This window comes from Aquarana catesbeiana, linkage group LG02, assembly GCF_042186555.1.
Source record: "Aquarana catesbeiana isolate 2022-GZ linkage group LG02, ASM4218655v1, whole genome shotgun sequence".
NCBI lineage: Eukaryota > Metazoa > Chordata > Amphibia > Anura > Ranidae > Aquarana > Aquarana catesbeiana.
In genome coordinates this window covers 363766937-363790224 of record NC_133325.1, presented here as the reverse complement: position 1 = coordinate 363790224, position 23288 = coordinate 363766937, and the positions used below count along the sequence as shown (strand labels likewise).

Below are 23288 nucleotides of genomic sequence, written 5' to 3'. Positions count from 1 at the left end.
GACGGGAATCCACAAGCTGCTGGGGAAAGTCCCCGCGATTAGGTCGCACGGTGCCACATGCTCCAATCTGATGATCAAACAGGTGACTAAAAAGTGGCATGCTCGTGTAATAATTGTCCACGTACAAGTGGTACCCCTTTCCGAATAAGAGTGACACCAAGTCCCACACAATCTTGCCAGCGCTTCCTATGTAGTCAGGGCAGTTTGTCGGCTCTAAGTGACTATCTTTTCCCTCGTAAACCATAAAACTACATGTATAGCCTGTGGCCCTGTCACAGAGCTTATACATCTTGACCCCGTATCTGGCACGCTTGCTAGGAAGGTACTGTTTGAATGACAAGTGGCCAGAAAACTTAATCAGGGACTCATCAATGCAGACAACTTGATGGGGCGTAAACAAGTCTGCAAAACGTTGGTTGAAGTGGTTTACGAGGGGCTGAATTTTGTAGAGCCGATCGTATCCAGGGTCTCCACGAGGACGACAGAGTTCATTGTTGTTGAAGTGCATGAACCACAAAATCTACTCGTATCGTTCCCTGGTCATGGAGGCAGAGAACAAGGGCATATAGTGAATTGGGTCAGTGGACCGATATGACCGCAACTCACTCTTTTTAGTTATGCCCATGTTGAGGGAAAGGCCCAGAAAGATCTTAAATTCGGAAACCGTAATTGGTTTCCAATCTCTGGCAAGGGAGGACTGGGGAATAGTGGCGATGTGTTGACCAGCGTACAAATTGCTTTGGTCCTTAATAGATCTATACAGATCTTCAGTGAAAAACAGCGAATAAAAATCAAGTGACGTAAAATCAACTGTTTCCACCTGAATGCCGGGTTGGCCAGTGAATGGGGGAAGTACGGGTGCTGCAGAAGTGGTGGGTTCCCAATTAGGATTGGCGAATGCAGCAGGAAGAGCACTATGGGAACGACGGGCCTGTGTTCGTCTTCTTCTTTGTGGCAGCGGGACACTACTTGTGCTTGCCACCTCACCAGCTTGAACTGCACTTATGGGACTCGCCACATCACCAAGCGTTACTGCAGTGCTGGATGTACGACCAGGGTGTACTAGGCCACAGGTGCTTGCCAGTTCACCAGAAGGAATAGTGGCACTAGTACTGCTCTGCTCAATATGAGGAACCTGCGATTCTTGCACCTCAACAACAGCAGAGGAAGATCGGGTCTGGTACGCCTGACGTTGGCAGGGACCACAACTCCATCATCAGAGCTATCTGTCATGGAGCCGCTGTCCTCTACAGGATCGTATTTTGAGCCTGAATCTGACAGATGAGTGACTTCCTCTTCACTATCTGTCATGCTCAGAAACGTGTAGGCCTCTTCACTAGTGTACCTTCGATTTGCCATTTTGGGTTCTAAATTTAGTGGTACACTAGTAAGACTCACAGGTAAAAAAGCTCCTGACTGTTAGCGACTGTATCAAAACGCTACCAAAAAACTGTTAGCGATCGCAGGGATCAGGCCTGACTCTGTGAATGCTGCAGTTATGTGTGTTTAGTGTTTTGTAAGTGACAGTGATCGATCGATACTGCACTTGGGTGGGCTGGGATGGGCCGAGGGGCAAAACGCAGGTGCTAGCCCCCGGCTAACACTGCGTTTTTGGGAACCCTAAACTGCTGGGGATGCTAGTATAGATCTGATCAGATATCGATCTGTTCAGATACTATACCACTAAGGGAGGTGTACGGTGTGTGCGTGCGTGGGTGTTAGCGGTACTGGCACTAACCTGACGTTGCCTGGGGTGACGCAGACCCTATCTGACCCTAAAACTTAACTTATATCACCCGCTGGGCGATCAGGGGGTTAAACCTTTATTAGGTAATAAACGGCGGGTGCCCTGAAACTATAAAAAATAAACTAACTAACCAGCGTCACCCGTAACAGTTATACAGTGATCACTGGTGAAAGGGTTAACTAGGGGGCAATCAGGGGGTTAAAAACTTTATTAGGTAGTATATGGGGGTCCCTGATGCTATAAAACGCTGATGGTGAACCTAAATGCTTACCTCCCTAACTAGCATCACCTGTGACACTAGTACAGCGATCAGAAAAACGATCGCTTAGTGACACTGGCGACAGGGGGGGGATCAAGGGGTTAACCTTTATTAGGGGGGGTTAGGGGGGTATCCTAGACCTAAAGGGGCTAATACTAACTGCCCTACCACTTATAACTGTCACAAACTGACACCAAAGCAATAATCAGAAAAAAAAATGCTATTGGCATCACTGTGACAGGGGGTGCAGGGGGATGATCAGGGGGTGATTGGGGAGTGATGGGGGGTGAAAAGTGTGCCTAGAGTGTTCTACTGTACGTGTAGTGTTGGTGCACTTACTTGGATGTCTTCTCTCCTCGGTGCCAGAACGAAAAAGACCGACGCGAGGAGAGATGACATCACTTCCTCTGCCGCTATTTACATTTCAGAGGCAGAGGAAGATTGATTGGCTGGGAGCGACCGCGAGGGGGTGGCTACGAATGGATGGCCTCCCCCTCACCTCGGATCGCTCAGGGAGCAATGCCGACCGACTCGGGCATCAGGGGGTCCGATTGGACACCCCGCCCGCAGGAGGCAAGTAACGTACCCATACGTTACTTTGCCTGCCCGTGCCATTCTGCCGACGTATATCGTCGTGAGGCGGTCGGCAAGTGGTTAAGTAAATATAAACATAAATACTGAAAATATGTTTTTTTCTTAATATGCTTTTTGTGTGCTTTTTAACAAAGCATAAAACTATGGAGAAATACAATTTATACAGAAAAATTACGTAAATAGTGTCATGAAAATATATCTGAGCTCATCATTTCCACAGAAAAAGCTGAGTGCTTTGAAATTATATAAGGACATTTTGGACAGATGTAGACTAATAAGGGCAGAAACTGCAGGTTCATCTCAAAATCCTTGTTATTAATCATCACGCTGAAATTGTGAGCCGAATGAGATAGACAAGCTGGAGTCAGCCATCTCTAGTAATTGTCACACATAGCCACAGGACTGACCTTTTTACTCAGTGATGTTGGCAAGACTTAACTTTATGTATTACAGAATTACCTGACATGTCATCCTAGTGCAGGTTTAAACAGCTTTTACAGTTGGTACAAAGTGCTGACAAAGCAATAACTGTTCATGGAAGTTAGCTAACGGGTCTTTTAAATCAACCCAAGCAACACTTGTAGCATCTTTCCATTTCGATTACCTGAATACTTTTGCAAGATCACGAAGTGTAAATATGTAGTGACAGCGCTGAGATGTCTCCAAAAAAACAGTCCGCAGTCTCTTGTGTAGTTCAATTGAAACTTTAGTGATTGCTGCAATTAATCCACGTAGATGCTCAGCAGCCATATAGCCTGAACTGCCATCCTAAAAAAACATAGATGAATTAATTATTAAAAGGACTGACCTAAGTCAGTTGTTACTTAGATCAGTGTTTCTCAACTCCATTCCTCAAGGTGCCCCAACAGGTCATGTTTTCAGGCTCTCCGTTATTTTGCATAGGTGATTTGATCAGTTTCACTGCCTTAGTAATTACCACAGCCGTTTAATCTGAGGGAAATCCTCAAAACATGACCTGTTGGGGCGCCTTGAGGACTGAAGCTGAGAAACATTGACTTAGATTACCAGGTACATGCTGTTACACCCCCACCACCTCCAAAAAAAAAAACCTTTACATGAAGGTGTCCTGCTGCTCTTAACCATGGAGACACATTGGGGAGATTTACTAAAACTGGAGCACTCGGAATCTGCAGCTGTGCATAGTAACCAATCAGCATCTAACTTCAGCTTGTTTAATTAAGGTTTGCCAATAAAACCTGGAAGCTGATTGGTTTCTATGCAGAGTTGCACCAGATTTTGCACTCCCCAGTTTTAGTAAATATTTCCCACTGTATATTAGCATTAAAGTTAGTTAGAATGCCTTTATTACCACTCATTTTGAAAGAGAAACAACCAGCTTCTGGTCAGCACTTAGGTTACAATAACGTAGAGAAAAGATGCTGCTGCCTACTGCTTATGTACCTTCAGCAATTTAAAAGGACAGAAACAAAGAGTATCCCCAAAGTTTCTGTTATTTATCACAAGACACTTAGAGATGCAGTGTAATTACATGATAAAAAAAAAAATTAAAGGAGTTCTAAAGGTTTGTTTTTTTAAATAACAAACATGTCATACTTACTACATACTTCCTCTGTGCAAGGGTCCCCAAGTGGCGCTCCTGGCTCCTTCTCCTCTCAAGTTCCCCCGTGGAGACCCACATTCCCTGGGAGCACTCATGCGGGTGTGCTCCAGAGTCCTGCTGCTGCATCCATTGACACAGACAGCAGGACTCAGCTGCCCCCCCTCCCCTCCCCCCCGGCTTCCGTGTCTTTGGCTTTGATTGACAGCTGCAGGAGCCAATGATCTTGCTGCTATAAGTCCAGCCAATGAGGCCCCGAGACAGAGGCTGGAGCTGCTCTGCTCGTCCCCGTCGCTGGAACGATTGGGTTCAGGTAAGTAATAGTGGGGCTCTGGGGGGCTGCTGCACTACAAAAGGGTTTCTATGCATTAAGGTGAAAAAATTTGAGGGTTTACAACCCCTTTAACTGCTATGACAGCAATTGTAAAATCATTATTTCTCTGCTGTCCATGCCTTCAGTAAAGTGTCTAAAACCATGTATAAAAGGAAACACACTAAGTGGAAGAGAATGTGGTCAGGATTTGAATTCTTACCATGCACTAATTTATCAGTATTTAAAGTGGAGGTCCACCCTGAAAAAAAAATTGCACAAAAAATACCTAAAAAAATGGAGGAAAAGAAAAAAAAAATGTTTTACTTAAGTGAAATGGCTGTTGCTAGGCAGTCTTCCTAATCTGCCTCTTCCTACACTGCGGTGATGTTGTCTCTTCTCCTCCCCACGTTGTCTTCTGGGAAATGGGGCGCGGTGTGTTATGGGAACTGTGTGTGTCCCACAACACATCGCAACCCTGTCACAAAGCGCTGTGCGACTCACGCATGCGCAGTAGGAAACGGGCAGTGAAGCCGTAAGGCTACACTGCCTGTTTCCCTTAGTTAGGATGGCGGTGCCGGGACCCGAACGCCGAGGGACGGGTCGGCCTCGGGCGGCCGACATCGCGGGCACCCAGGACAGGTAAGTACTTATTTAAAGTCAGTAGCTACAGTGTTTGTAGCTGCTGACTTTTAATTTTTTTTTTTAAGGCCGGAATCCCGCTTTAAGTATTTTCAATGATAATAGCCCCAGTAATCTATAATTATTGTTGTGCTAATATTGCTGGCAAAATTATGACCAAAAATTATTTAGACATTGAGGTTAGGCATTAAATGCATTTGCAGTAAAAATTCAATCGATTTTTAATAAATTCTATTGTTTTCTGGATAATTTGTACAAACAAGAGGTTATCATACAGCATGTGTCAAATAACGCTTATATTGGAAGAATGGTAATTACAGTATGTGCGGTTCATCTGATAATAATTTGTACTATTAACATAATAGTAATTGTTAAGCATGGCTGAACAGTTGGACCATTTTACAGTTTAACATTTTAACAATTCCAGATTTCTTGTCAAAAAAACATTTTTTTAATCTTTTTTTATATATATTCTTCTATTCATATATATTGCTTATCCAGCTGAATCCGTTCTCATGGCATACACTGGGTTAATGCATTCCCTATATAAAACCGATGGAAGCATCAGAGCATCAGCTGATGAAGGAGGTGTCAGGTCTCCCACTTACCAGACCGGTGAGTCCGCTTGGGCAGAGGGTAGGCTCCCTTACGTATCCGACTCGGGACCCCTGATAGAGCAGATAGGAAGCCCACGAGTGCAGAGTGATATGAGGGCCTGGTGTAAGGATCCGGATGCCGGAAGAGAGGTGATCCTCTGAACAGCAGGTAGTATTCAGGAACACTAGAAACAGATGCTGAGCAGGAGCTGTTTAGACTGGTCACACACAGGCAGAGGTCGGCAACGGCCTGGCAGCAGAAGTACAAGAGGAGCAAGCAAAAGCGGGGTCAAACAAGCCGGGGTCAGGTTCAGGCAGCAGTCAGGGAGATCCAATAGGCAAGCCGGGTCGTAACAGATCAGAACTTCAGGAACACAGGAACACAGAGAGGATCACGGAACTTGGCACAAAAGCTGTTGATCAGGCAGCACTGAACAGAGATTGCAGCAAGCCTAAATAGGCTGATTGGCGTCAAACGCCACGCACGTGCACGTGCGATATGCACAGACGCCCGTGCACCTGCATGCGCCCAAGCGCACCCCCGGACACCGGCGCACACACCAGCCCCACCAGGCACACGCATCCCAATGCCCATAGGCGGACGCGCGCTAATGCGTACACGCGCGCGCACCCGGGCACCACCGCGCACACCATGGCCAGCTGGATCAGACACACCAGTGCCCCCAGAAGCACGCGCCCCAGCACGCACAGGAACGCGCGCACCAACGCGCCCCGGTGCGCACCGACACTCAACCAGGTAACCTCTCTGACAGGAGGCATGGCCGTGCCTCCGAAACGCGTTCTGATTGGCCCACCACAGTGGTAGGCGGCTTCCTTGTCTGACACTTTCGGATCACCTCCTTGCTGAATCACCCAGCCGGCTTCCTCCCGAGTTTCCTTGAGGCTACAGTTCCCCGCTGTGTAACGGCACTTGTGGATCACACATCACAGGGATTCAAGCGGCAGTGTTGTTCCTTGCTGGACATGACAAGCTTTCACCTACTGAGCACTATGTAATTGCATCCACAACCTGGCCCCCAGCTACATCTCTAACCTAGTCACAAAATACCAACCTAATCATTCTCTTCGCTCCTCCCAAGACCTCCTGCTCTCACCTCATCCCATGCTCGCCTTCAGGACTTCTCCAGAGCCTCCCCCATCCTCTGGAATGCTCTACCCCAATCCGTCCGATTTTCTCCTACTTTATCCACTTTCAGACGATCCCTGAAAACTCATCTCTTCAGAGAAGCCTATCTGGCCCCCACCTAACAACTGTACATTTATCTTCTCAATCAGCACATCACCCACAGTTATTACCTCTTGTATCTTTTGACCTTCCCTCTTAGATTGTAAGCTCTAAGGAGCAGGGCCCTCTGATTCCTACTGTATCAAAGTGTATTGTACTGTCTACCCTGAAGTTGTAAAGCGCTACGTAAACTGTTGGCGCTATATAAATCCTGTATAATAATAATAAATAATAATAATCTTTTACCGGAAACTATTAAAATTTTTATAATAAAATAATGCTGCACTAGGACTGGCCTGGCGCTTCTCTTTTCTTCCACTTCCTTCCTGAGGTTAGGCATTATCCTAGGGTTCGTGCTTTTAATCTAGGCACCTTGGGTACCCAGAAATTGCAGGTACTCTGAAACACATACTTCCAGAGCCACGCAGTTACATCACACCCGGAAGTTAGAGCAAGCTTGGAACGCAGCTGAGGCACACGCCGATCGGCTGCTGTTTTTTAGCCTAAGCTCCCTCATTCCATGCTATCCATCCCACGTATTAGTGTGAGATTTTTGGCTGCCCCTGTGTGGGGATTCATGATTGTTTTTATAAGCCTTTTTTTAATAAAGCCTTTTTATAAATACTACACTATGGGAGCCCTGTTTTTTTCTATGAGGCTGGGATGCAAGGAGTTGGTGTGCCATCCATTGCTTGGAGCTGGGACGCATAGGAGACACGTGTGGACGCCTGCATTGGATCTGGGAAGCCCTTCATCATTTTCCGCTACATGCCTATTGCAGGAGTATGAGGAACTGGTGAGTAGGGACCCTTGAGGGGGATCACGGTAGTCACCGGATATTAATTTTAGCACAAGAGTCACAATTTTTTATGAACATTCTTGCCATTCTGGAGCTTTACCTTTAATATTAAAATATTTTTTACATATATTTTTTACTTTTTTACTTTTTATATGTTGATTTTTCATTCAATATTTGTGTTGTATACTCACTTATCACGTGTTTTATTATTACACGCTCAGATATTAATATTGTTTACACAATTTTTCCTGTTTATCTAATGTGGGTTAGCAGGGGAAAATTTTAATGATCACATTTTCTCTCACAGCAATTAGACTTTTTTGTCACTTTTTACACCTTTCCATTATGGTAGTGTTACTATGTTCATTTGAATAGGTATTGAGACACATATGTGCTTATTAGCTTTGTTTAATTTTGTTTTAGGTGTAAGTTTCATTTGGTTTTAGTATTATTCCTTTAGGTGTATAGCACACACACCCTACAGGATACCCCGTCATAGGGAGTGCCACGCACCCCAATCCCTATTTTCACGATATCACATGTCACCCTCCTTTCAGGAGGCGTGATCCAGGGGAGGCTGCATACCGGTCCTGTCCTAAAGCGCAGGAATTTTGTGCTTTTTCTATTAGGTAAATTTAGTGATTGGGTGGGTTTTACACTTCCTTATGGTGGTAGAAAGTTAAGGAAAATTGTGGGAAAATTTCTTTACCTTTTTAAGCATTATTTTTTTAGGTTAGGTAGTGATTAGGGGTTAGGTAAAAAAGGTTAGATATAGAGATTTGGCTCATGTTACCTATCTATCTTTTGAAAAGCATAGTTTCTGGGTGTCTATGCTTATTCAACCACTGTATCTAAGGATGATGCCATAGTTACCACCCAGGCTGAGCTTCAAACATGTCTGTTTTTTTTAACTACATTACATGGGCGTTGATGGGACAGGTAGTTTACACAAACATAACAAAAATAACATTGTTTAGGCCTCCAGTTCATCTAACAAAAAGTTACAAGAATATTGCATTTCTGACATGATCAACAGAAATTTTCTCTACTTGCTAAAAATGTTTCATAATGTAGCCACAATATCTAAAAACTGGTAAGCGGGAATATATATTTAATTTTTGAGTTTAATTATACTTTAAGTACCAGTTGTTTACTAAAATTTTATGTACAAAAAAATTGATAGCTTATTTTTAAAATGATAAAAAAATAATAGTGTATTCTGCACAAAGCCTTTTGAAATGATATGAGCTTTGTGCATTTCAAAATGAAATAGTTGTCCAATAATTATAAACACTACAGTACTTATTAGTTACATAGTTACATAGTAGGTGAGGTTGAAAAAAGTCCATCAAGTCCAACCTCTGTGTATGCTTTAATGTCAGCATTACATTGTATATCCCTGTATGTTGTGGTCGTTCAGGTGCCTATCTAATAGTTTTTTGAAATGATCGATGCTTCCTGCTGAAACCACTGCCTGTTGAAGAGAATTCCACATCCTTACTGCTCTTACAGTAAAGAACCCTCTACGCAGTTTAAGGTTAAACCGCTTCTCATCTAATTTTAGTGAATGGCCACATGTTTTTTTTAATTCCCTTTCATTGAAAAGTTTTATCCCTATTGTGTCGTCACCAGTACGGTATTTGTACATTGAAATCATATCCCCTCTCAAGTGTCTTTTCTCCAGAGAGAATAAGTTCAGTGCTCATAACCTTTCCTCATAACTAAGGTCCTCCAGTCCCTTTATTAGCTTTGTTGCCCTTCTCTGGACTCTCATCAGTTCCAGCACATCCTTCCTGAGGACTGGTGCCCAGAACTGGAGTTCTCCGGACCATACTCCGGACCAGAGTCTTGTAGAGTGGGAGAATTATTGTTTTATCTCTGGAGTTAATCCCCTTTTTAATGCATGTCAATATTCTGTTTGCTTTGCTTGCAGCAGTTTGGCATTTCATGCTATTGCTGAGCCTGTCATCTACTAGGACCCCCAGGGCCTTTTCCATCCTAGATTCTCCCAGACGTTCTCCCCCTAGTGTATAGATTGCATTCATATTTTTGCCACCAAAATGCATTATTTTAACTTTTTCTACAATACACCTCATTTTCAATGTAGTTGCCCACCACATTAATTTGTTCAGATCTTCTTACAAGGTTTCCACATCTTGAAGAGAAATTATTGCCCTGCTTAGCTAAGTATTGTCCGCAAATACTGAGATTGAGCTGTTTATCCCATCATCCAGGTCGTTTATGAATAAATTAAATAGGATTGGTCCCAGGACAGAACCCTGGGGGGGACCCCGCTTTCCACACCGGACCATTCTGAGTACTCCCCATTTATCACTACCCTCTGAACTCGCCCCTGTAGCCAGTTTTCAATCCATGTACTAACCCTATGGTCCATGGCAACAGACCTTTGTTTGTACAGTAAACGTTTATGGGGAACTTTATCAAATGCCTTTGCAAAATCCAGATACACCATGTATATGGGCCTTCCTTTATCTAGATGGCAGCTCACCTCCTCATAGAAGGTTAAAAGGTTGGTTTGGCAAGAACGATTCTTCCTGAATCCATGCTGATTACTGCTAATGATACAGTTTTCATTACTAAAATCTTTTATATAGTTCCTTATCATCCCCTCCAAGAGCTTGCATACTATTGATGTTAGGCTAACTGGTCTGTAATTCCCAGGGATGTATCTTGGCCCCTTTTTAAATAATGGAGCTACATTGGCTTTTCTCCAATCCTCTGGTACCATACCAGTCAGTAGACAGTTCATAAAAATTAGGAACAATGGTCTGGCAATTACTTGACTGAGGACCCCCGGGTGCAAGTCATCTGGTCCCCGTGACTTATTATTGTTAAGTTTTTCAAGTCTATTACTAATTCTATCCTCTGTTAGCCATGAGGGTGCTTGCTGTGATGTGTCATTAGGATAAACATTGCAGTTTTGGTTACTGAAGCCCCCCGTTTCCCTCGTGAAGACTGAGGAGAAGAATAAATTCAACACCTGAAGTACTGAAACTGTAGTTCCCAACTCACTAGAATGTATCATCTGCAGTAGAGCACTGACCAATTGAAGGACTAAAGTCCATCTGTGACAATATACAGTGTACAGGTGAGCTCCATTGGAATGGTTGTTAGTATTGGATCAGAGTAAAAACACTGTCGAGAAAACAGTGAACTGTCAAATTGAGGGCAGATCTTGTGTTGAAGTAACACACTATGTTATTACAAAGTAAAAATGGACTTACGGTACTTCAAAACTTTTGTAATTGATGAACAATCCTCTTTAATCACTATAATAGTTATTACCATTTTCATAAACAAAACCCAGCTTTATATTTATTTATGTATTATACAAGGATGATTACTACTTCATTTTTATTCAATCAGAAGACCATAGACATGCCCTGGGTATCTGGTCTGGCAGGGATACCTGTGTAGGGAACCACTGCCCTCTACTGTCAGCTGCTAGTATCATACTGTAATCATATCATACGTAAAATTAGGTATGTCACTCCCTGACTTGGGAGTGGCTGGGAAAAGAAAAAGTGGAGAGAGAAGGTCTCAGCCACATGTCCTGTCCATGCAACTAATACCAGTTCATAAGAGACAATTATGCAAGTATTTTTATGTTCTAATAGTTTAACTACAGCTGCCCATAGCTTCGTGAGTGTTTTGCTGAATTTTCATGACAAACAGAGCATAGGTACCATTACTATCTCACAAGCACAGTGCCAGATAACTAGGACTGCATTCCAGATTGCAAGGCTGGAGGGTCTCCTAATCACCACAGACCTTGTTGTCAGGTGTCCAACACAAAGACAGACACTGCATAATATTCAGGGGCCCCTACAATAAGACTTTGCTGTAACATTCATCTGAAGGTATCTCTATAAAATTACTATACACTCACTGTCCACTTTATTAGGTACACCTTACTAGTACCTGGTTGGACCCCCTTTTGTCTTCAGAACTGCCTTAATTCTTCATGGCATAGATTCAACAAGGTGATGGAAACATTTCTCAGAGACTTTGGTCCATATTTACATGATAGCATCACGCAGTTGCTGCAGATTTTTTCGGCTGCACATCCATAATGTGAATCTCCTGTTTCACCACATCCCAAAGGTGCTCTATTGGATTGAGATCTGGTGACTGTGGAAGCCATTGGATTACATTGAACTCACTGACATTTTCAAGAAACCAGTTTGAGATGATTTGAGCTTTGTGACATGGTGCATTATCCTGCTGGAAGTAGCCATCAGAGGATGGGTATACTGTAGTCATAAAGGGATGGACATGGTAAGAAACAATACTCAGGTAGGCCGTAGCATTTAAACAAAGCTCAATTGGTACTAGGGGACAGTGTGCCAAGAAAATACCCCCTACACCATTACACCACCAGCCTGAATCATTGAAACAAGGCAGGATGGATCCATGCGTTTATGATGTTTACACCAAATTCTGACCCTACCATCTGAATGTCGCAGCTGAAATCAAGACTCATCAGACCAGGCAATGTTTTTCCAAACTTCTATTGTCCAATTTTGATGAGCCTGTGCACAATGTTGGTTTCCTCAGTTTCCTGTTCTTAACTGACAGTAATGGCACCCGATGTGGTCTTCTGCTGCTGTAGCTCATTTGCTTCAAGGTTCAATGTGTTGTGCATTCCGAGATGGTATTCTGCATACCTTGGTTGTAACAAGTGGTTATTTGAGTTACTGTTGGCTTTTTATCATCTCAAACCAGTCTGCCCATTTTCTTCTGACATCAACAAGGCATTTTTGTCCACACAACTGCCACTCACTGGATATTTTTTCTTTTTTTGGACCATTCTCTGTATACAGTACCTAGAGATGGTTGTGCGTGAAAATCCCAGTAGATTAGAAGTTTGAAATACTCAGACCAGCCCATCTGGCACCAACAACCATGCTATGTTCAAAGTCACATAAATCCTTTTTCTTCCCCATTCTGATGCTCGGTTTGAACTTCAACAAGTCGCCTTCATCACATGTAGATGCCTAAATGCATTGAGCTATTGCCATGTGATTGGCTGATTGGCAATTTGTCTTGCCAAGCAATTGAACAGGTGTTCCTAATAAAGTGGCCGGTGAGCGTATATACCCAGGTATATGTACACAATTCCACCAAAATTCCTATCGGGCCCTTTGCTGAAAATATCTTTATGTACATCGAAAGTTAAACATTAATAATGTTTTTCGTATATAAAGTTTGTATTATTTCTTTACTGGTGTGCATCTTTATGCTTATGGTTGATGTTATATGCTGGCTGCAGTAGCTCATTTGCTCCCAATTACTTTGATTAGATTACTGATTAATTTCCCAGGGAGGGAACCCCTTTGTTAACAGAGGTCCTGTCCTGGGTGGAGACACTGCCATCTTTATTATCAAACCCTCTCTTCTACTTAGCAAAGGTTCTGGTTCTTTTATTTACCTACAGGTGTAGCACAATATCCTGTTTGGGGAGGGCCATTTCTCAAAACCACCCTTCCCCAAAAGAAGGCTAAATCTGTATTACTGGCTGAACAGAAGTGCACATTGTCTTGTAGGCAAGACAGCTTACATATATGCAAGTCAACTGCAGTTCAGCTTTATGAATGTTGCTATGGTAACTTTACAACCTTATGGCAAGTATGATTTGTTGAGTTACATAGGTCAAAATGCACAAAATGCAGACTATGGATACTGCAGGTATGTTAATGGAAAGACATGGATAGTTGGGACCCTGCAGCAATTAGTGTATTAGAAACAAACACAAAACCACAAAACAGATTGGCTGCCCTGACATTTTTATGTAGAAAAGTATTAATTGGCTTGATGTACAGACATTAAATTCCATCCTTTAAAAGATGCTTGGTGAGAATGGAATTCTAAATATGTCACTAGATTTTACTGCCACTTGTAAAGCACTGCAGTTACTTCATTATGACAGGCCATTAACTAATAAGTGGTACGCTACAAGCTTACAATGAGCACACAATTAGCTGAGCTGCTAAAATAGTGCTCAATTTCCTTAACATCCTGCTAATGAAGGAGAGAAGACAGGTACCTTGTGTTCCATCACTCCTGGCACAAAGTGAGCATTCAGTATACTGCTGAATATTCCAAACTGTTCACTTTGACTGCAATAAAAAAAATGGGAAACAAATCAATCAACTTGTATAGTGGTAGCTAAAACATGCATATTATATTTCACTCCAAATGCATCCAAACAGAGTATGAAAAGGCTAGCTAAAACAAACTGATAAATCTTGCCTGACTTCCTTTACTGCTTCATTTTCTTGGTTTTTTGATGGCCATAGGATGCTCAGGAATTACCAACACAAGGTGGAAAATATAAACAGGATGAGGCTGAAAGAGGTTGGAGGAGATCATCAGTACTGAGAGGGTGCAAACAGTATCTTGAATGCGGCAGTTGTTGCTTTACCAAATTACTGTATTTATCGGCATATAACACGCACTTTTTTCCCCTTATAATCAGGGGAAAATCGTGGGTACGTGTTATACACCGATCCCTGCTGTCTCTGAGGGAAGAGGAGCGAGCGCCGCTGCATTACATAGAGCTGCGATCTCCTGTGTACGCGGCACTCCGTCACTCACAGCCACGCCTCTTGGCCACTGTTCTGTCTATCATATGAGCAGGGCCAGGAGGCGGGGCTGTAATTGACGGAGCGCTGGGTACACAGGAGTTCGCGGCTGTGTGTAATTCAGTGGTGCTCGCTCCTCCTCTTCCCTCTGAGACAGCAGGGATAATCCAACACTGGCGAGGCTGCAATGAAGGGAAAGGTGAGGCAGCAGATGGGCACTGAACAGGCTGCATTGTTGGTAAATTTATAGGCTGCAGATGGGCACTGAGCTGGGTGCATTGATGAGCCGTGACCCTAATTTTGCTTCAAAGTTTTTTTAACCACTTCAATACCAAGCACTTATACACCTTCCTGCCCAAGCCGATTTTCAGCTTTCAGCGATGTCACAAATTGAATGACAATTGCGCGGTCATGCTACACTGTACCCAAACAATTTTTTTATCATTTTGTTCCCACAAATAGAGCTTTCTTTTGGTGGTATTTGATCACCTCTGCGATTTTTATTTTTTGCGCAACAAATAAAAAAAGACTGAAAATTTTGAATAAAAAAAGTTTTTCTTTGTTTCTGTTAAAATTTTTTGTAAATAAGTAAGTTTTCTTCTTCAATGATGGGCACTGATATGGCTGCACTGATGGGCACTGATAAGGTGGCACTGATGGGCACTGATGAGGTGGCACTGATGGGGTGGCACTGATGGACACTGATAGGCGGCACTGATGGGCAATGATAGGTGGCACTGATGGGCACTGATGGGCACTCATAGGCGGCACTGATGGGCACTCATAGGCAGCACTGATGCTTACTTATGGGTGGCACTGATAGGGCACTGATAGGCATGGATGGGCATTGATAAGTGGCACTGATGGACACTGATGGGTGACACTGATGGGTGGTATTGCTGGGCATCACTAATTTTTATTGTGCCATAGAGGTGCCAGTCAGTGCCCATTTGTGGGCACTGATTGGCATATGTTGATCATTAATTTTCACATGTGGATGGCCATGGGGGATGTGCCTGGCCATCCACATGTTAGGAGCTTCCCTGGTGGTCCTTAACCTAAAAAAGTTAAACATTTTACACTTACCCTCTTTAGCTAGTAGTAGCTTCAAAAGAATCTTTATATGCAGCTTACTGTATTTGTAGTAATAATGAGCTATCTATTTGCTGTATTTAAAACATGGCCACTGCAACTAACAAATGTGCTTGTCATAACTAGGTAGGTCCTTTAGTAATACACACCATTGCTACTGACACAAATGTGACATTTTGGGTAAAATAGTATAAAAAAAGTCATCACTCCATGTAATATATAGCTCTTTTACTGAAATCAGCAATCATTGATGCTTGTTGCAAGGACATGCAGGTTCTCTTTGTCAAGGCACCACTGCTGACTGTGCACCATGGAAGTTTGTAGGAAAGAGGTTTGTGTGTTGGACAATATATCTTTTTGTGGGTGAGAGTTATGACTTGGCATACTGTAAAATTTTGGGCCCACAACCATGAGTCAGCTTTGAGGATTTATTATAAAGTATGTATTGTTGGTTTTTCTTATTAAATTTTGATCATTGTATGATAAATGGAAAGTTGTTATTAAAACCTTTCCTTTTTCAATATATAAGCTACAATTTTGATTACGACAGATGACCACAAAACATTTTACAATAGCAAAAATGAGAAACAATTAAAAAGCAGAATGTTTAATTTCATAGATAAATAGCAAACCTTGGGTATTTGCAGGGAAAGATGCAAAAATGTCTGAGCAAACGCTGCCTTTGGGCTGGGGGGATCTCAGATGCTGCTGTATTCCATGTTGCCAGATATATGATGCCCTTGATAGTTTTCCAATTCAAAGACAGGGGATCAAATATTCTTTCTTGATCAAGCAGCTGTCGAACAAACTCACAAGCTGGCTGACCTCCACGTTTATTTGTCTAAATGACAAAATTATATTTAAGACATTTGTTTTTTTACTATTATTATATGCTTTTCTCCTCAGACCTATCCAAAGAGAAAGTTCAAGGACACAAAAAGTGATTACAGCAAAATAATGTTACCCAATCAAGGTTTCAGTTTTGTACATTACAACTGGTCTTTGCAATGACTTACTGTGCAGGCTTGTTGGTGTTTACTTGCAGCAATTTACTTCCATCTTGGGTGCACTTTAATTATCTATTTCTATTTAAAAATGGGAAAGTGCAAGTGCCTTTTCTGACCTATTTCCTCACATTAATGTTAGCATTATGAACTTTCATGAAGAATAAAAAGTAAATCTGTGGCTATACACTCAGGAATAAGAGGAAACATGTAAGTAAACATCACACCTATACATCCATGGTTTTAGCCTCCCTCCACTGCATCCACAGAGCCTCCTGAACTGCCTATGCAAATACTGACTTTTTCTGAGTCAGTATCATAGGTACATAGAATCTTAGACACAGTGAGATGCAATATGAGGACATGTCTATACCCTTACAGTCAAAAAAAGTCTGATACCTTGTGATATTTGTGGGACACATCAGGGTGATGACATTTTAAAACTTGCAGCATATGCGGGCACAGTAGCCTGTCAGTTTATGCCTATGTGTGTAATCACATCATGTTACAGATTTATTCACAATAGTTTTCATCTTTGAACATAAACATTAAAGGGAAAGTATTACAAAAGTATTGCATTTTCAATTCTAGTTTTGAGCAAAGATCAATGTAAAAGGAATAAGAAAACATTACAAAATCTCAAAAAGTTTGAATAAAACTGTGTTGTTCAAACCAAAGATTAATACTTAACAAAGACTTGGCAAAGATAGATGAAAATTTAATTAAATTAATTTGGGCTTTCTATTTGTTGTTGTAATGCTAAAGCATCCCCATGTTAGGTGTCAATACAACATGTGCAATAGGACAAATAAAGGCATCTTAACCGATAATGGAAACAAACCAGCAAAAGCAACAATCAAATGAGCGGAGCAGAAAAGGGTCTGAACCAAGAGTACACCAGATGAGGGAAGCATAAAAGGGTCTGAACCAAGGGTATGCAAAATGAGGGGGGTAGAAATTGGTCTGACCCACAAGTATGCCAAATGAGGGGGGGAGAGGGTCTAAAACAAGCACTTGCTTTACGAAGGAAGCAGAAAAGGGTCTGAACCAAGAGTATGCCAGATGAGGGAAGCAGAAGAGTATCTCATTCAAAGATATGCCAGATGAGGAAAGAGGAAAATGATCTACACCAAGGGTTAGTCAGATGAGCAGCAGAGAAAAGGGTCTAAAGCAAGACTGTTTTAGTGGAGGGAGGCAGAAAGGTCTAAACCAAGAGCATGTCAGATAAGGGAAGCATAAAAGGGTCTGAACCAAGGGTATGCCAAATGAGGGGGGCAGAAAATGGTCTGAACCAAGAGTATGCCAGAGCCAAGCATTCACAGGATGAGGTGGGGTACAAAAGGGTCTAAAGCAAGTGTTTGTGAGAGGAGCAGAAATGCATCTGAACCAAGTGTAAGCCAGATGAGGAAAGCAGAAAAGGGTCTGAACCAAGAGAATGCTAGATGGAGGGGGGAGAATGTCAGAAAAGGGTCTAAAACAAGCAAGTGCTTTATGAGGAAAGCAGAAAAGGGTCTGAACTAAAAGTATGCTAGATAAGGGAAGCAGAAAAGGATCTCAACCAAGCGTATAGCATGCCAAATAAGGGAGGCAGAAGAGGGCCTACAGCAAGCATTTGCTAGATGAGGGATACAGACAAGTGTCTGAACCAAAAGTATGCTAGATGAGGGAAGCAGAAAAGGGTCTGGACCAAGGGTTAGCCAGATGAAGGGAGCAGAAAAGAATCTGAACCAAGGGTTTTCCAGATGAGGGAGGAAAAAAGGTCTGAACAAGGGGTTTTCCAGATGTGGGGAGAAAAAAAAGGTCTGAAACATAAGTTTTACAGATGAGGGGGTAAAAAGGGTCAGAAGCAAGTGTTTGCTTTTAGATTACATGCAAATTTCCCCTCATGGTACTGTGGGCTTATTCAATAAAGATGGGCAAAGAGCAATGATAATGTGCACAGTTTAGGAACCCACAGCAAGTGGGTTTAATTAGACTATGTTGAGTTCTGACTAGTTGCCATTGGTTCATACACTGCATTATGTTATTTTAAATAAAGTTAACAATTTAATAAATGCTCTTTAAAACCTATGCATACTTAACTCCAGTCAAACCCCTTTTTTTTATTGCTGTTATGTCCCTTACTTCTGGTCCCCACAACAATGTTATCACCAGGACCGGAAGTGGAAATCACTTCACTAAGAGCACCAGTAGTGATAAAAGAAAAACAGTTCCACTTCAACTAAAAGCATACAATGTTTAATACATGAAAGGAGCTTAGAGTACTTTTTTGTTTCTAACAGGTTTGAGCCAAACATTTGTTCTATTTATACTATCCTGGCTAATTCTGAATGAACACATTTCAGTGCAATTACCCTGAAATCGCCATCGGTGCATCTGCTGTGTACAATGCTTAACCTTGCAAGAACTTCATTTATAAAATGTACTTTTGATTTTCCACAGCAAGACAGGTCTTCCAAACTAATTTGCAATAATAGGCTTCTTAGTCTAGTCTCCTGTGTATTGAGTAATCACCTTAGCAAGGTTGAGGTCATCAAGCAAACATAACAATTTCTTGTTTCCTGCTGGTGTATGCAATGTGCCATGTCGCCACTCCAGTCGGTCTTTTAAACATCCCCATAGTCTCCGAGGATCTGTTGAACTAACAAATATATAATTGTAATGATGTGCATTGTCTCCAATTTTAGTGTCTCATAAACAAGTTTTTTTTTTTTTTTAGCAAAAATCAGAATTCATATCACATTTTTAGAATGCTGCCTATTGCTCGGTATACTGTGCAGAGTGCATTTTTACAAACTTCTAGAGCACACAAAAAATATCATGAACCTAAACTAGGTTAGCCAAACAGCAAAAAAAAAAACTCACTACACAGTTATGTATATTTGGTATCACTACACCTTTCTCTTTGTACGCAAATGAGCGGGAGGTGCATGGAGGCCAGGAGACAAAGTGATACCCTGGACTTTTTCCACTCCTAGGACGGTGATGTCTGGTATAGGAGCATTATAATATTGCAATAAGGTAGAATTGGTCTTGTCTATGTTATGCATCACAAACTATAAAACTAGCAACCTAAACTAATCAGATTGAGAATATGCACCACTTAATTTATAATGATCTATTTACAGAGAGGTTTACTAATAGTATTTGGTAGATGGTATATAACTTTAGGAAAACAATAAAACAAAATAACAATAAAAAATATTCCAAAGAATAATCCATGCATAATGAAGTTTGCTTATGGTACAGGCTGTAATTGTAGCTTTCTTTGAAACCCTCACCCCATCTTTTGGGTAGATGCTACTTACAATGCAAAGTCAAGAAAGTTATACTTAAAGTTTATCTATACCCAAAACTTTTTTAATTTTGGATAGAGTGGGGAAGGAACACCTGCCAAGATTTACGGCAATCAGAGGCTCAGTTGGAGAGATTACGTCCCTTCCTTTCTGGTAAAAATGTTGTCCCCTAGGACTGAAGATGAAGGCACATTTCTCTAATAGCTACACAAACAGAAGTAAACATGGTTTTTCTTAAGTAGATTAATGTTAGAACCTCTGTCAACATTTTTTTGTTGTCTTTTTCCCTGTTGCATATTATCTCTCACTTTCAGTCTAGTGAAAGTTTTGTTCTTAGAACAGAAAGTAAAGAGAAATATTTCGAATGAAGCGTAAGATAGCAGTAAAACCTGGCAGGGGTTATAACTTATAACCAGGGTTATAGATAAACTTTAACCAGTTAGCGACCGCCCCACACAGATATACTGCAGCAGGGCTGCCGCTCTGTGCGAGATCACGTACCTAGTATATAATCTGACATTGCAGATTCTGGGGCCCCCCTTGTGTTTCTGCCAAGAAGAAACACAGATCTTTGTCTTCCCACAGTAAATGCACCCCCACACAGTTAGAAAGCACTCCCAGGGAACACAGTTAACCATTTGGTCGCCCCTGATGTTAACCCCTTCCCTGCCAGTGTCATTAGTACAGTGACAGTCTATATTTTTAGCACTGACCACTGTATTAGTGTCACTTGGTCCCCAAAAAATGTCAAAAGTGTCACTTAGTGTCCGATTTGTCTACCGCAATGTTGCAGTCCCGCTATAAGTCGCTGATTGCCCCCATTACCAGTTACAAAAATAAATAAATACAATTTCCATAAAAATGTCCCATAGTTTGTGGACGCTATAACTTTTGCGCAAATCAATCAATATGCGCTTATTGGAAAATTTTTTTCCAAAAATATGTAGCAGAATACATATTGACCTAAACTGATGAAGAAAATTGGTTATTTTTTCATTTTTTTTTTATTGGATATGTTTTAAAGCAGAAAGTAAAAAATATTGTTTATTTTTAAAAATTGTTGGTCTTTTTTTGTTTATAGAGCAAAAAATAAAAACCGCAGAGGTCATCAAATACCATCAAAAGAAAGCTCCATTTGTGGGAAAAAAAAGGACAACACTTTTTTTTGGGTACAGCATCACACGACAATTAATTGTCAGTTAAAATTACGCAGTGCCGTATTGCAAAAAATGGCCTGGTCAGGAAGGGGGGTAAACCTTCCGGAGCTGAAGTGGTTAATGCGTATCTAAAATCCATTTTTACGTTTTGTATAGAATGTTATCACTGTCTGTTTCCCACTGGACACAATTCCTTGTTGTTCCAGTAACTATTGTTGTCAGGACTAAAAATTGGGGGAAATCCAAAATTTTGAGTTGCCACTGTTGATTCAATAGGGCACTTGCTGCAGTGACAACTGTCAATGGCCGTGTCCACAAAAGCATAAAGAGTGGTCTTTTCCTTTTTTTATTAAAAAAGCTTTCCAAATGCTTTAAATAGCAAATGTATGTTCTTTAAATAAAATTACTAATTATCTAGTACACAAAATACATTTGTGTTGCTTCATCTTAGATTTGATTTTGCCTTCAACATTTGGCAACATCCAAAGCTTGCTAAAATCTCAATTCAAGTCAAAAGAAGAACAGCACAAACATGTTCTAAAGTCTGCTAATGTATTTTGTGAGCATGTGCAGAGTGCTACAGCAAGGCCCTTTCCTTGCTTTACTCCCAGCTTCCCCAAGGCATTTTTAGATCTTTTGAAAGAACTTTCCAATACCCGCGTGAACATAAAAAAAAAGAAAGAGATGATTTTTCATACTTTAAGAGCCCTTGCACACTGGGGCGGCGTCGGCGGTAAAACGCCGCTATTATTGGCGGCGTTTTACCGTCGGTATGCGGCCGCTAGCGGGGCGGTTTTACCCCCCGCTAGCGGCCGAGAAAGGGTTAAATACCACCGCAAAGCGACTCTGCAGAGGCGCATTGCCGGCGGTATAGCCGCGCTGCCCCATTGATTTCAATGGGCAGGAGCGGTAAAGGAGCGGTATACACACCGCTCCTTCACCGCTCCGAAGATGCTGCTGGCAGGACTTTTTTTACCGTCCTGCCAGCGCATCGCTCCAATGTGCAAGCCCTCAGGGCTTTCACACTGGGATGACAGCAGCGGCACTTTCGGGGCGGTTTGCAGGCGCTATTATTAGCGCAATAGCGCCTGCAAACCGCCCCAGTGTGCAAGGGCTCTAAAGAGATTTTCTCCTGCTTACTATTGTTTCTAGAAAACAGGAAGAGAAGACAAATCTCAGTGAGACACTGGTGGCAATAATAAATCTGACTAGGGTTTCAACTCTTTCAGGCTGGGTTCACACTATCTGCGGAGCGGCTCACAGCAGGGGGACCAGTGCATCCCCGTTCACTGTTTCAGGTCCAAATTAGGTCCGAATTTTTTGCTGAATCTGGTCCTGAAATGGATCCAAAGACGCACAGGACCCTTCTGCAGTGCACTCCGTGGTCGCCCCAGAGATGTGTGAACCGGCTCCATTGAGAGCATGTCACACTCTCCTGTCATGCGAATTGGATGCAGATGCGTGTAAGTGTGAACCCAGCCTTATACTCTATTCACAATATTAAACATTTTAAGTGTTGACATATTTACATAAAACACCCTCCCTCCCCCAGAAAAAGATAATTCATTCTAAATAGGTTTACATAAAGAATATTTTGCAGATTTGGCTGTACATGAATTTGGACTGTGAATGAAAAGGCAGACTATAGGAATTTGTGCACAATATCTACCTGTTGATGGGAATTCTTAGTTCAGACATCTCAGCTACATCCCCCAAGCACAGAGCATTAAGCAGCTCATGGCTAAGAATGGATTTTCCGCAACCGGTATCTCCAGCCAAAAGAACAGGATGGCCTGAGGTAGTCAATAGGCTTGAAAGGTAGAGTAGTTGCTGGAAAAAAAAGGCAATTTAATTATATCTTGCTATTCATGTGTGTTACGAAGTTTGACTAATTCACTGACATTCATAAATAAATGAAGGTAAGAAAAATGCCAATGCTTCTACATTATCTTGAACTTCAGGTGCTGTAGCTAAAACTGTGTTTCAATGTAAAATACCTTTTATTGGATACATTAAATTGTATATGGAGAAGCCATTCAACATAATTCCTTTTTTGTGTTGACTGTTTAATTTCCGTGAGATTTATTCTTTGTGATTCCTCTTTTATATGTGTAAAAACAGCAATGTGACATACTGATTTACCATTTCATTATTATTATTTTTTTATTTTAAATGTAATGAAAATATGCAACATTTTCTCTGACAAGGGCTACAGTTGAAAATGTTTTGGGATTTTGTTTACAAAAAAAGAAACAAATAAAAAAAAAAAAAAAAAGATGTATTTGAAATTTGTAAAGGTGGGCATGGAATTTGGTAAGGTATTACTTTGAAAAATCTATTATATTAGCAAAGTTGAATCATT

The 23288-nt window shown here is 41.6% G+C and overlaps 1 protein-coding gene across 1 annotated transcript in view; it reads right to left on the bottom strand.

Moving 5' to 3' along the window:
• LOC141128042 (uncharacterized) overlaps positions 1-23288 on the bottom strand; it is a 728240-nt gene that overhangs the window by 386359 nt on the left and 318593 nt on the right. The window contains 5 exon segments of the mRNA XM_073615085.1: positions 3205-3368; positions 13840-13912; positions 16102-16310; positions 18988-19114; positions 22596-22756. Of these exon segments, the coding sequence (XP_073471186.1) occupies positions 3205-3368; positions 13840-13912; positions 16102-16310; positions 18988-19114; positions 22596-22756 (734 nt within the window).